Source organism: Grus americana, chromosome 3 (genome assembly GCF_028858705.1).
Source record: "Grus americana isolate bGruAme1 chromosome 3, bGruAme1.mat, whole genome shotgun sequence".
NCBI classification, from domain to species: domain Eukaryota; kingdom Metazoa; phylum Chordata; class Aves; order Gruiformes; family Gruidae; genus Grus; species Grus americana.
Window position 1 is genome coordinate 113,041,908 of NC_072854.1, and position 14,630 is coordinate 113,056,537.

General features: G+C 46.0%; 1 protein-coding gene across 9 annotated transcripts in view; it reads left to right on the forward strand.

Annotated features, from left to right (window-relative positions):
- CUL9 (cullin 9) overlaps window positions 1-3,253 on the forward strand; it is a 38,936-nt gene extending 35,683 nt beyond the window's left edge. For 6 of the 9 annotated variants that reach the window (XM_054819431.1, XM_054819430.1, XM_054819424.1 and 3 more), the window contains 4 exons: window positions 378-495; window positions 842-975; window positions 1,168-1,259; window positions 2,249-3,252. In XM_054819431.1, coding sequence (XP_054675406.1) covers window positions 378-495; window positions 842-975; window positions 1,168-1,259; window positions 2,249-2,450 — 546 coding nt within the window. In that variant the 3' untranslated portion in view covers window positions 2,451-3,252. Of the gene's footprint in view, window positions 1-337; window positions 496-841; window positions 976-1,167; window positions 1,260-2,248 lie in introns of those variants that run through there. The other 3 variants (XM_054819429.1, XM_054819428.1, XR_008576280.1) reach the window with 3 other exon arrangements.
- Window positions 3,254-14,630: the final 11,377 nt, after the last annotated feature.

Sequence of the window (14,630 nt, forward strand, 5' to 3'; positions counted from 1 at the left end):
AGTTCAACCTGGGTTGCCCAGCAATGTGTAGATTCTTTGTGCTGGTTGTTTTGACTCTGTGTTGGTCAGTCACACTTGTTACGCATTTACAGTCTGTGTTCTTGTGATGGTTTGCAGGTGGGAACAATCAGTTATTTCAGACTTCAGTACAAAATAATTACACATTGATTTCCAATCCTATGAGTAGCTCTAGGTAGCCTGGCTCTGCTGTCACTTGGCATGATGGTTCACTGGGCTATAGCCACAGACCAGAAGTACTGCCAGGCTTCTCTCAGCCACTGATACATAATGAAGTCTGGAAGGGTTTGATGCTACTCTCTTCTTGCCCACTCTGAAGCTGAAGGAGGATGCTTACAGCATGACCTGTACTGCTCCAGGTGCTGGCCTACTCCTGTGTGTACAGCTACTATAACCAGGACACTGAGAGCATGGATATTGTGGAACAGCAGACTGAGAGCCTAGAGATGCACACTAATGCTCTGCAGATCCTTCTGGGTAAGTCCCACAGCCTCTCCAAAGTAGAGACTAGCATTCCCAGCTGTCTGGTTCAAAGGGTGGCAGCTCTGTAATGGGGCAATAGCGTACACACCAGCACCCAGCTGGTCTCTCTCACTTCTCCCAGCCCATTTTTGCCTCCTTGATGTCATTTCTGGGAAGTCCACTGAAGCAGTTTGGCTGCCAGTGGAGATTGATGCAGTAAGGAGCAACATGTTCCCTTCTGAAAGTGGACTGTATGTGCAGGAGACCTAAGTAGCTGTGACTGGCTTCATGATCAGAGCCAAGGGACTTGGTTTCTTAAGAGTGTGGGAAGCAGTGTGACTTTGTTGGCCTTGAATTGCAGAGGAAACCCTGCTGCAGTACCAGGACCTGGCCTCTTCTCTTCGGCTCCTGAAAGCAGAGCATTTCAGTGCTGGTTTGGAGTTGGTACACCAGATCAAGGAGCGTCTCTTTGCAATTCTCTGGCACTCCACACAGGTGAAGTCCACATGCTTGTGGCTTGTCTTGCTCTGATGTAGTTTGATGTTGGACAAAGCTAGAAGGGGGCTTTGGTCAGCTGAGGGGACAGACTCTCATTGCTGTGTGTATGCAGGGAAGGGGTTTGCAGCACAAAATACACCCCAATTCACATATTGTCTCTCTCTTCTGGCTGTTCTTACATGCTAACAGGATTTCCATGTTGGGCTCTGGACTTTGGCAGATCCTGGTCAGAGAAAGGTGAAACTGTCCAATGTGCCTACTTCAGCCCCTGCCTGTACAGGGTGAGTTTTCTTAGCAGGGTAACAAGGAAGGGTGGGTGACCGCAGACAAAAAGTCTGCAGTCTCCGGTGACCGGAGTTTTCTCCTATGTTCTCTGACTTACAAAAAAGAATTAATAACAGATACTGATTACTTGCATCCTGTGTTGTGGTTTGAGATAACAATTAAGTGACATAGTGGTGTAGGGAGACCAGCGAAATCTCTGCTTGGTATGTAGCTATGGTCAAGAAAACTCCCATCACTGGCAGACCCAGTTATGGAAGTTGCTCTCCCTGGACTCTCTTGAGTTTCTGTGGAGGGTCACATTCTTTCTTCAGAGGTGTATCAGAGATCTAGGAGGTGTCTAGATGAGAGAAGCAAGAATAGGAACATACATGGGACAAGATGGGAGGGCCTGACATTTATTTGAAGAAGGGAATGGAGAAAAGGTGACACAGCTGTAAAATAGTGTGTTGAGATGTGAAGTGGATGGTTTGTTGTTTTCCTGTCCTAGAGTACTGAGCTGGCAGGTGCAAAGTATGATTGGAAGGTGATGAGTTCGAAACAAAGTCCATTCCTGTATGACATGCTGTTTAAACCAAGGAACACAACGGGCATCTGTCACCAATCCCCTCTGACAGCTGCTGTGTTTCCAGGAGCTGAACAGGGTGCTGAATGTTGCAAGAAAGAATGATAACTGAGTCAAGAGACACTGTATCAGAGCAGGGTTTCTTGTCTCCTTGGAATGAGGCTGAGACACCAGAGCTGGTGGCAGGCTGCAGCTTGTTGACCCAGTCACAGGTGGCTCGCTGACAAGCCCTGTGCTGCAAGCATGGATAAGGCCATTTAATCACCTTCTCCTAGGTGTACCTGCATGGCTGCTGTGTCCCTGGGGCATGGCTTGCATGGGCATGCTGAGGTGATGGTAGTAGGGAGGATGGGGGTGGTGTGGGGCTGGGTTGCGATGCTGCTCATAGCCGGGGCTCTGCTCTGATGCTCTCCTCCTCAATAGGCCAAAACGTTCCATCCTGTGTGACTCCCCCAACACAGATGAAGTTGGCAAAGAGGTTGAAGATGAGGAGTATGAACCACAGTGGCAGGAAGACTATGATGATGATGACGATGACCTTGATGAAGACAATTTCCTGTTTGATGATGAGTCAGATAACCTTGATTGTGACTCCTACTTTGATGATGATGATGCCTATGACTAGAAGTGGACTGTCACACAGCCTGCTAGCCTGGATCTCTGCCTTTGCTGTCTCGAACAGTTTGTATTAGTGTCTTTCCTCAAAGATAGCGAGGAGCTCTCAGGCAGAACAAAGAGACAAGCCCTCTGAGGGCTACTTGCTCAGTGACTCTCCTTTAATATGCAGAAACATTGCTCTGGACAGATGGGCTGTGTTACTGTGGTCACCTCTCTCAGAAAGACATCTCCTTGCCTTTCTCCCTTGTCTCCATTTCTGCCTATAGGTATCTAACTGAGTTGCAAAGTCACAGTCCAGCTGCAAAGTGAGGACTGCTTGCCACCTGTTAACGGACTGTTCAGTGTCCTTGGGCATGCTCTCCCCAAGGACGCAGCAGAGGGGAGTGTGGCATGTGTCCTGGCATGGCACTCTCTAAACCACCCAGTGTCTAGAAATACTATAAAGCGATGTGTTTACACTCAAGTCAAAGCCTCCCACCTGGAGCTGGTGGGATTCCCTCCAGAGCCGCAGATGGATGTGGTTCAGTGCATTCCTTTAGTTGAGGAGGACAGCTCTTTTGCTGTTTGTTGGAGGAGTTGTCTTCCCTACTATGAAGCAGGATGGGCTGCTACAAGTGGCACAAGTTTGCAGGACTGTTTTTAAGTGTATAAATGTATGCACGCACACACACACACACATATAATATATATATGTATATGCAGAGGTCATTCAGATAATATTCTATCTTTGCAAAAAAAAAGAAAACCCTGAGGAACAAGGGTTGAAAAAAGTTCTGTTTAAAAAAGAAAGTTTTCTTCTAACACAAGCCTCCTTGTTGTCTATGGGGAACATGGTTTTGAAGGGAGAGCGACATTCTCGAGTGAGGAGGATGTGACCTGGATGGGCTCATCCCAGGAATTATTTATGAAAATGGTATGGGTTTGGGATCATCAGCTAAGCCCCGCAGTCTGCCCTGCAAAGTGGCTCTTCCTTCCTGGGCAACAGTAAGAGGTATGGGGAGGGATGGGAAAGAGAGTGGAGGACCAGACTGCACAGAGTGATGGGGCTGTTGTTTTGGGGCGCAGGTGCAGGACAGAATGCCTGCATGTTGATGAAGGTGGTAACATCTGGTGCACAGCAAGAGGCAGATGTGAGGCTGCTGTTGGGGCTTGAGGGGTGATTTAGAGGTTTGTGAGATTGTTTTGGTGATATAGGGCTCTTCTCGGGCTTTGGGTATTATCTGGGAGGGATGTGGGGTTGGTGGGGGGTGCTGGTCAGGGGACAACTTCCCAGGGCAGACCAGGGAGAGAGGACTGATTTTTCTACTCCCCCGTATCCCCTTGTTCCTAGTCCTGCATCCAGAGTCTGTCATGGTGGAAGTCCCAGCCCTGCTGCCTCTATATGGCAAATGGATTCCCTGCCCCACAACCAGAGACTGACACCTCTCAGGACCACTAAGAGGAGAGATGTGGTGAGGATGCCCAGCCAGCCTCATCTTCCCCAGTGTGACCAGTCCTTGCAGGAACAGTCCAAATTCCCCAGGTTGTTGGAGGACAGAGTAGAACATCCTAGATGCCTGAGTTCCTTATGTGGAGACTCATGCCCGGAGTTCCTCAGCCACTGTCTCCTGGATGCCTGCTTAAAACCCAAAAAGTTGGAAGAATCGTGAGGCCCTGCTTTCATGGATGGTATTTGTACTGAAAATCAAGATCAAGCCTCGGTCATCTGCTCTGTGGGAGGTTTCTGTCCTCCCTGAGCTCACCTTAGGACACTTGTGTTACAGTTTGATAGGTGTATTGCCCCAGGCAAACTCCTACTGTCCCTGGAGCAAGTCGTACCAGGCACTTGGCATCAGAAGTGAGAGAGAGCCCTTTGGGGGCTCACCCTTTCCTCCCCCTCACTTGGTAACTGGAACAAAGGATCACTAGTATTTCCCTGGCAACTGGACCATGGCCCAAGCTGCACAGCCATGGGGCTTCCCATTTATTCTACACCTCTGATGTCTCTTCACAGCACCACACTAGAGTCATGTTCAACAGGGTCGTCCTTTCCTGCTGATCCCCCCAAGCCTGTTCTCTTGGCTGTGGTTTCACTGGGTAGTAAGTAGGGACAGAGGGAATCTCATTCCTCCATTCATGCACACATCACTAATTGGATGATGAGGCATTTGGCATTTACTGATCACACATAAATTATACATTCCTTTTCTGAGCTAATTAAGGTGGCCTGTCCACCTAGGTAAGGACAGTTGATTTTGTTGGCAAATAAGATAATGTAGCATGATTACCAAGTTCCATTTTATTCCCCACCTGGGTCGTGGCCCAAAAGAAGGTGATACCAGAACGTCAATTTTCACCATCTGAGCTGGGCCAAAGTGGAAAAGTACCTGACAAAAATCAATTATCTCTGATCCTATAAATAGCGATTCTAAGCGAGACGCTTTGAGCTCTCCTGGATCGCAGTGGGCTGTGACCAGCATCTCCCCTGACCTGGGATGCCTCTTGGGCACAAACTCCTTGAGGATCATCTGCCGGCAAAGCGAAGCCAGCCTCCTTGAGTCTCAACCATCCCCTGTTGAAGAACGCCGATGCATTGTGAGTATTTAAACTCAAAGAGAGAAGTTTCAACTATAAGCCAGCTTCCTCCATCCACCTTTCTACCAATTTAAATATACATATTTGCCTTCATGAGTGTGGGTGACATATATCACTGGGCCCAAATATTTCTGTCTGCGTGTACCTGCGTGTTTTGAATTTGTATATATGCATGTACCTATACACTTTAATTTAAGATACCTTAGAGTAAGTTAGTGTGAATCTTGTCATCTTTGACTCTGTAATTAAGTCACTGTTTTGATCATAATATATTTTGCTGAATTACTTGTAAATCTTTAAATTAGTCAATCATTGAATGCTGCTAAAATTCAGCCTTTGATTTACCTCAAACTATTAATAAATTTTGAATTGCTGCTAAATTGTAACCATGTCAAAACATTTTCATCCACAACAAATTGGTGCAGTTGGCAGGATGACAAGCAAAATCACCAAATACTTACAAAAAGACGGTATCCAACCAAATCCCACCTTCCCAGAGGACTGGGCTTGTAATAATTCACATAACTGGGAAGCAGTAGAATAACAGTTAACTGATGCTAGAGGTTCAACTAAAGTTGGAAAGGATAAAGGTATAATTTTTAGAATGTCAGGAGTGTGCCTAGAAGCTGCCTGCCAGGAAAGAGGAAAACTTACCCATAAAATACAAGACTTGCAGGATGAGAGAGAGGGGCACAAATCTACCAAACTGCTATTATCAGTTAAAATTGGACAATTTAAAAAAACAACTTAAAGAATCTCAATTAAAACAACAAAAACGGGGAGAACGCACTGAAATGATGCTAATGCAATCTCAACCCCCTCCCCCCGCCGACATAGTTCAAATTAGAAAATTAATTGTGTCTCCTGACGAGTGGATCATAATGTTTGGGGTGATTCAATAATAGCTCAGACAAAGATAATTATCTTCATCCCCCGCTCCCAGTCAGACCAATTATTAAACCAGAAGAAACTACAGAACCTCGGGCAGTGCAGGAAATCGCACTAGTAAAACAACCCTGTTTGATCCAATTCAAATGGCCAATTTACAAGAACGATACGGCCACAAGCCCGGAGAAACTGAAACCAAGTACCTATGGAGAGTATCTCTAACCAGGGCAGATAGCATTCTGCTAAACGGTGATGAAGCCGATGGCTTTTGGGGTCCTAGTGTCTTCTTAATGCTGGCCCCAACCCCCCTGATGAGCCTCATTCACTTACAGCAGAGTGGCATATTAAGTATTGATATCTTGGAGAGAGGAGATCCTCCATTAATACCTATTAAATCTCTAAATGAACTCTCCGTAGATTTCACAAAAGCTGCCTGTATTCAGGCCATGCATCGACGTGAGCCTATTGATGCTCCTGTCTCAGCACCGGTAGATCCTACTACACCTAAACCATTCGTAAAAGGAGCTCCTGCCGCACTCAAACGCTTTCTCATTGCAAAGCGAGATGAAATCCAAAGAGATTTAAATCACAATGAATTAATAAACTTAACACAAGCTGTTGAAGCTAGCGAAGAAGCAGAATTAGTGCGAAGTGAAGTCCCCACCTGGGCAGTGTTAATGCATGAAACTATAAAATATATGCGCAAGAAATGGGATGGAACAAAATTCTCAGAGAAACAAAAAACCACAGATCGTGCTGTTAGGCAAATTAATCACATCAAAACGGCTCCTGAGAACCAAAATCCTCTGACCGACAATTAAAGGGTGAGGAGTGGAGAAATGATCTATGGAAGCAAGCACTGGCACTAGGAATTCCTAGAGCTGTGATTCAGAGACAGCCTAACGGGGTTATCCTGAGTCTAATTCAAGCATTTCAGAAACACAGTGCTCCAAATACTCCAACTCCAACAATATTAACAAAATTTTTAATTTATACTGGAGCACAAATTTCTGTAATTACACAACAAGATGCCAACAAACTGGGCATATGACCTGGATGGCAAAGAGTTAAAATTACTGGAGTTACAGCAACTTGTGCTGTGTGTCAAACTGCAAAAGTTAATATATGGCTCCCTGGCGCAAAGCATATGACATCTTTTTGCTTTGCAATTAAAAATCGCAATGAAAATATCCTAGGTTTTTATGCCTTAAACGGCCAAACCTGGCATCTGCCAGATGGTAGTTTGTGGTCTTTTGGGTCAATTACCAATCTTAACCTTAATAAAAATCAACAAGCTGCCACAGCATGAGTGCTCTGCACAGCCCCAGTACTTCCTGAGGCAAAAGTCACCAATGTCCTGCAATACCCAATTTCTGCTGCAGCACAGACTGGGATTTCTGAAGTAATTAAAAATTTGGAAAAAATGACAAATTATTTCTAGAGCCCACTCTCCATATAACTCTCCAGTTTGGCCAGTCCATAAACTGGCATTTCTAGCATTAGATGCTGTTGACCATGATGAAATAGAGCACAAAATCAGTACCAGATGGATTTATCCTAAAAGGGATAACCTGTTCAGCCTTCCCCACCGAGTCCATTCTCTCTTTCTTTCTCTTTAACAGAAATAATGAATTCCACCAATGACATTGTGGAAACATACAACACATCTAAAGATTCCACTAACGGCACTGTGGAAGCAATCATCATCTTCAACACTGGCACCTGTGTGTCATCGTTCCTGCTCCTTCTCTCCCTTGCTGCGTTGGTCTGCTGGGATGTGCATCAATGGCAACAACAATGACAGCTATGCGCCCCTTTCTCTCTCTCTCTTTACCTACTCATTGGAGTAAGTATACTCACAATTGCCCAAGCGCAAGACCCTTGGGACTACGCACTGCTAAGATACACTGGAAGTATTGGAACACCACAAGGCAAGGCAAATTTAAATCTTTCTACTTTAGTTTTGCATGGGAATCAAACATACTTTAAAGAGGAATAGGACTGAGGTGAGTCTCATTGGATGGCTCAACTGCAAGCCGTGCTGGGAGAAAAAATACAAATTGGGTGCTGGGTAATCAGTGGATCCACTTACTGTAAGGCAACCGAAATTAAAATATTTTATACTGATTTTTCCAAACCAAAACCCACCAACAACGATTGCTATAAAATAACAGATCCAAATTTAGATTGTTGGTACATTTTTCACTTTTACCAAACTTATAATTGCATTTTGTATTTGGGGCTATGAAAACACAGACCTACTATTTGATTTTACAACTGGTACATGCAACATATGGAACCTGTGTACAACAGGATGACCATGGATCCATGCTCATATAGGCTATAAAAGATATGCACCCAATACTCATCCTGCCAAATTTCTAAATTTGTCTGTAGTAGCATTATGCAATAACTTTGTCTTCAATAAGCAAAAATGGATTATAAAAGATGAAGATAAAGATTGGCAAATTCCACCTCTAAAAGGGATGAGTGGAGACAACATTTCAATAGGATGTTGTCGTGTTTTTACCCCAGCCAGCAGCTGAGCACCACACAGCCACTTGCTCACTCCCCCCACCGGGATGGTGGAGAGAATTGGAAGAGTAGAAGTGAGAAAACTCGTGGGTTGAAATAAAAACAGTTTAACAGGTAAAGCAAAAGCCATGCACACAAGCAAAGCAAAGCAAGGAATTAATTCACCACTTCCCATGGGCAGGCAGGTGTTCAGCCATCCCCAGGTAAGCAGGGCTCTGTCATGCATAACGGTTACTTGGGAAGACAAATGCCATCACTCTGAACGCCACTGCCCCGCCATCATCCTCTTTCCCCAGTCCCTTATAAACTGAGCGTGATGTCATATGGTATGGAATATCCCTTTGGTCAGTTTGGGTCAGCTGTCCTGTCTGTGTCCCCTCCCAACTCCTTGTGCACCCCCAGCCATCCCGCTGGTGGGGTGGTGTGAGAAGCTGAAAAGGCCTTGGCTCTGTGTAAGCGCTGCTCAACAACAACAACAACAGGTCTGTATAACAAAAACACCTCTATATTATCAACACTGTTTCCAACACAAATCCAAAGCACAGCCCCATACTAGCTACTATGAAAAAAACCCCAACTCTATATCAGCTGAAACCAGGACATTATCCACCCCTTATTCCATACCATTTACATCATGCTCAGGTCCCACACAATCCAATACATCCTCACTAACCACTACCACCCTTCTCATCCTTTGGTATAATGTAATGTAATGTAATATAATATAACAGAATAGAATATGCTGATATCATTCCCTTAGTCTATGGACCACCCTTTTAAAATGTCCATAAAATGTCCACAAATGTCCACAAAATGTCCACTGAGTTCACTCAGCCCATAATCTTGGGATCCATCTGCCATGGTGATCACTGAGGACAGGAGAGGTGGTGTGATGTGTGGAGTTACTGGGCACCAAAACCAGCTCAGGTCAGGTCCACTGCTGCACTTGCACTGCTTCTTGTAAGGCTTGTTCTCCATTGGTTCAGGTGATTTGTGCTACAGTAATTCCTATAACATGCAACTCAAATCATGGTTTACAACAATTTAAAGGTATTTCCATTACAATCTCCACCCCTGGTCCCTTCGAGTCAGACCATCAAGTTTACCATTGCAGTGAACACCTCCCCTTGCCCCTGCTCCGGCTTGGACTTTTCCACAGACTGCAGTCCCTTAAGGGTGTAACTGCTCCAAGCAGAACCTTATCCATGAGCCACAGTCTCTCCAGGGGGTATACCTGCTGTGGCATAGACTTATTCACAGCCACAGTCACTCTGAGGTGCACCTGTTCCAGTGTGGCCTTCTCCATGGGCCACAACGCCTTCAGAGCTATACTCGCTCCAGTGTGGCCTCACCCACAGTCACAGTCACTTCAGTCCTCTCAGAAATAAACCTGCCCTGTCATGGGCTCATCCATGGCCACACACTTTGATGTGTTCCAGCATGACCCCACGCACAGCCAGTGATGCTTCAAGGTGTACCTGCTGCAGCATGGACTTATCTTTGCTACAAATGCTTCAATGTGTACCTTCTCCAGCGTGGACTTATCCTTGGCTCACAATCCCTACAGAGGTATACCTGCTGCGGCACAGGCATAACCGCAGCCACAGATGATTCAAGATATACCTGCTGTGGCACAGACATAACCACGGCCACAGATGATTCAAGATATACCTGCTGTGGTGCAGGCACAACCATGGCCACAGATGCCCCAAGATATTCCTGCTCTGGGGTGGACTTATTCATGGCCACAGATGCTTTGGGGTGTCCTGCTCCCACACGAACTCATCCACAGGTCACAGTCCCTTCAACTCGAGCGCACGCAGGAGTTCCAGCCTGTCCAGTACAGCAGCACAGAAACAGCAGCGATGCCCTGGCCATCAGCCAGCCCAGGTGCATCGCCATTGCTGTTATCAGAATGTTCCCAGGCACAGCACAGTCAGATGATAAGCAGTACAGCAGTACAGCGAGCAGCGAAAGCAAAAAGCAGCCACTAACAAGCGCTGAACTCTACTATACAGTAAGGCAAGCAAGCCCCATGGCAAGCACAGGAGCCTGCCAATTAATAGCTAAACAGCAATAACAGCTATAAATTCAATCTAGCACATTCCAGTCAAATCTGTCATTATCTTGAACCCTTCAAGCCCCATGCTGGGTGCCAAAAAGGACTGTCGTGGTTCTACCCCAGCCAGCAGCTGAGCACCACGCAGCCGCTCACTCACCGCCCCCCCATTGGGATGGGGGAGAGAATTGGAAGAGTGGAAGTGAGAAAAGTCGTGGGTTGAGATAAAGACAGTTTAATAGGTAAAGCAAAAGCCACATGCACAAGCAAAGCAAGGAATTTATTCACCACTTCCCGGGGGCAGGCAGGTGTTCAGCCATCCCCAGGTGTCATGGTTTAGGCCCAGTTGGCAGCTGAGCCCCACGCGGCCGCTCACTCACCCTTCCCCCATCGGGATGGGAAAGAGAAGTATAACAAAAGGCTTGGGTCGAGATAAGGACAGGGAGAGATCACTCACTAATTACCGTCACGAGCAAAACAGACTGAACGTAGAGAGGAGATTCATCTAATTTATTACTAGGCAAAACAGAGTAGAGCAATGAGAAATAAAATCAACTCTTAAAACACCTCCCCTCACCCCTCCCATCTTCTCGGGCTCAACTTCACTCCCGGCTTCAACCTCCTCCCCCCTCAGCAGCACGGGGGGGGGGCGGGAAATGGGGGTTATGGTCAGTTCAACACACATTGTCTCTGCCACTTCTTTGTCCTCGGGGGAGGGCTCCTCTCATCGTTCCCCTGCTCCAGCATGGAGTCCCTCTCACGGGGTGCAGACCTTCAGGAGCAAACTGCTCCAGCGTGGGGTCCCCCATGGGGTCACAAGTCCTGCCAGCAAACCTGCTCTGGCGTGGGCTCCCCTCTGCACGGGTCCACCGGTCCAGCCAGGAACTTGCTCCAGCGTGGGCTTCCCACGGGCCACAGCGTCCTTCAGGTGCCTCCACCTGCTCCGGCGTGGGGTCCTCCATGGGCTGCAGGTGGAATCTCTACACCCCCTCATCCTTCCTCCATGGGCTGCAGGGGGACAGCTTCACCATGGTCTTCACCACGGGCTGCAGGGGGATCTCTGCTCCGGCGCCTGGAGCACCTCCTCCCCCTCCTTCTGCACTGACCTTGGTGTCTGCACAGTTTCTTACATCTTCTCACTCCTCTCTCCAGTTGCAAAAGCTCTCTCTAACTGCTTTGTTTTCCTTCTTAAATATGGTATCACAGAGGCGCTGATTGGCTTGGCCTTGGCCTTGGCCTTGGCCAGCGGCGGGTCCATCTTGGAGCCGGCTGGCATTGGCTCTATCAGACACAGGGGAAGCTTCTAGCAACTTCTCACAGAAGCCACCCCTGTAGCCCCCCCCGCCCCGCCCCGCTACCAAAATCTTGCCACGCAAACCCAACACACCAGGAAAGCAGGGCTCTGTCATGTGTAATGGTTACTTGGGAAGACAAATGCCATCACTCCGAACACTGCTGCCCCCCTGTCATCCTCTTTCCCCAGTCCCTTATAAACTGAGCATGACACTGTATGGTATGGAATATCCCTTGGTCAGTTGGGGTCAGATGTCCCAGCTGTGTCCCCTCCCAACTCCTTGTGCACCCCCAGCCATCCCACTGGTGGGGTGGTGTGAGAAGCTGAAAAGGCCTTGGCTTTGTGTAAGCACTGCTCAACAACAACAAAAACTTGTCTATAGAACAAAAAACATCTCTGTATTACCAGCGCTATTTGCAACACAAATCCAAAGCACAGCCCCATACTAGCTACTATGAAAAAAATTAACTCAGCTGAAACCAGGACAGATGTCAAATTGAAAAAAATGCACTGAATGTGCAACAGCTTTACACATTACTGTAGAATATGCTTGAAACAAGCTCAAACATGATTTTGACCATACACGCGCTTGTCCTTACGGACATGAATGTTGGTATACCTTTACCATATTCCGCTCAGCACTCATAATACATTTTTGGGCCAACTCTGAATTCCATTCCAGCATGGCTCTTCAGTTCAAAATTGAAATTCAACAGCCATTTTTATCAACTTGACCTCCTATTAAACTGTCTCCTCACATCTATAACACAGGCCCCTACTAAAACCACAGGACAATGACGAGTTGTCTTTAGTCCTAGTTGGTCTCTAAAAAGAGTGGAGCAAACACCGCACATTGATGTGTCAGCAGTCAAATCAGGCTGTTCTGCCTTTTTGGGAGTTGCTCATACTGGCTGGCTAGCATGGTTACGTGGATGATCTTTAAAACAGTTCCAGCGTATGCGACAGGATGCCACTGGGTTATTGGGTACAGGATTAGGAGTACTAAACAGCATAGACACTGAAGCCCTAGTGAACAAACTAACCGCTACTACTGACAACCTAACCAAACTGGAACACTCACTAAAATCATCTTTTCTCAGCCTTAGGAGCAAGTCAATGGCTCCTATCAGACATTTTACCTCATTGGGAATGAAATGAAGAAAATGATCATCAACTACTTGTAAAAGCCCTTGGAGCAACCCAAGGTAACACCTCTTGCCTTGCGTTGTATCCAAGCACAATTGTGGATACAATCTATAACAGCAGCTATTATTAGAGAAGGAGAAAGAGGAACCCTACCCACTGAGATTCGTAAATTAATTTGGGATAATGCCTCAGAATTTGAAAAGGAGTTTCAATCATGGTGTGGTGGCAATCAACTTCACTTATCACGCAGAAAGTGATAACATTGACACCTTTGTTCTCACCATACACAATGCTTCGGTATACAATATATACCCAACCATTGTGTTAGGACTGAATCAAAATGGAACTATACTCTATCCCTTAAAGCATAGAGCGTGGGCCCATCAAAAGGAGGAAAAGTGGCAAAGAATTGATGTAAGTGCATGCATTGTGTGAGAACAACAAGGTTTCATCTGCAAAAGTATTACTTTCAAAGCTCAAGACATCTGTTTGGACATGGAACAAAACATTTGCCACCTTGCAATCCACACAAATGAAGTTCCTGAAACCATAGGCATACCTGTTGGAAAAGGACGTGTCTGCATGCGAACACTATGCGAATCTTCTCTATCAATAAGGATTCACATAATGTTTGCATGCTGATCTGTCTTTTGATTACATGCTATACCCTGAGTTACAACCTACACCTATCGGGATGAATCCAACCATAATCAAACAAATCCTCTATCATTCTGATTTTATCAACCTTCTACAACAAGAACAAGAAACTGGACAAAACTACCCATTATCACAGTTCATCACGATGTTGAAGAAATACATTGAGTCTTAAAAAGAGTGAAAAGAGATGGAGAACACCAATGGTGGGAAGTCCTGTTTGGATAGTTTCCAACAGCAACTGGGACACTGAACCTGTTGTTGCACCCCATCGTAATTTTGCTGACATTATACTGTGCTTGTTGCTAATTGTTTTATACATCAGAGTTTGGAAGGCAGTTAAACTAAGTTACGCTACTGCAAAAATTTCCCCGTTTTATGTCTCCCCACATAAATAATATCACTTAACCACATTTAACGAAACTTTAGTTAAATACAAGCTAACCAAACACCAAATTTCCCTCAAATCATAATTGGATTACGGTATTATCTTGTCGTGGTTTAACTCGACAGGCAGCTAAAACAACCACACAGCTGTTCGCTCACTCCCCCCACTCCCAGTGGGATGGGGGAGAGAATTGAAAATTGAAAAGAAAAAACCAGAAAACCAAAACCCTGCCCCAAACTTGTGGGTTAAGATAAGGACAATTTAATAGGACAAAATGGATGATAATAATAACAACAACAACAATAACAAGGATAATAATGATAATAAGGATAATATACAAAACCAGTGATGAACAGCACAATTTCTCACCACCTGAAGTCGATGTTCTGCAAGACCCCAAGCTGCCCTGCCTCCCAGCCCACCTCCCAGTTATATACTGAGCATGATGTCATATGGTATGGAATATCCCTTGGGCCAGTTTGGGTCAGCTGTCCTGGCTGTGTCCCCTCCCAGCTTCTTGTGCAGCCCCTGCCTTCTCCTTGGCAGGGCAGTATGAGAAGCTGAAAAGTCCTTGACTGCTTGGCAACAGCTAAAAACATCAGTGTGTTATCAACATTATTCTCATCCTAAACCCAAAACACAGCACTAA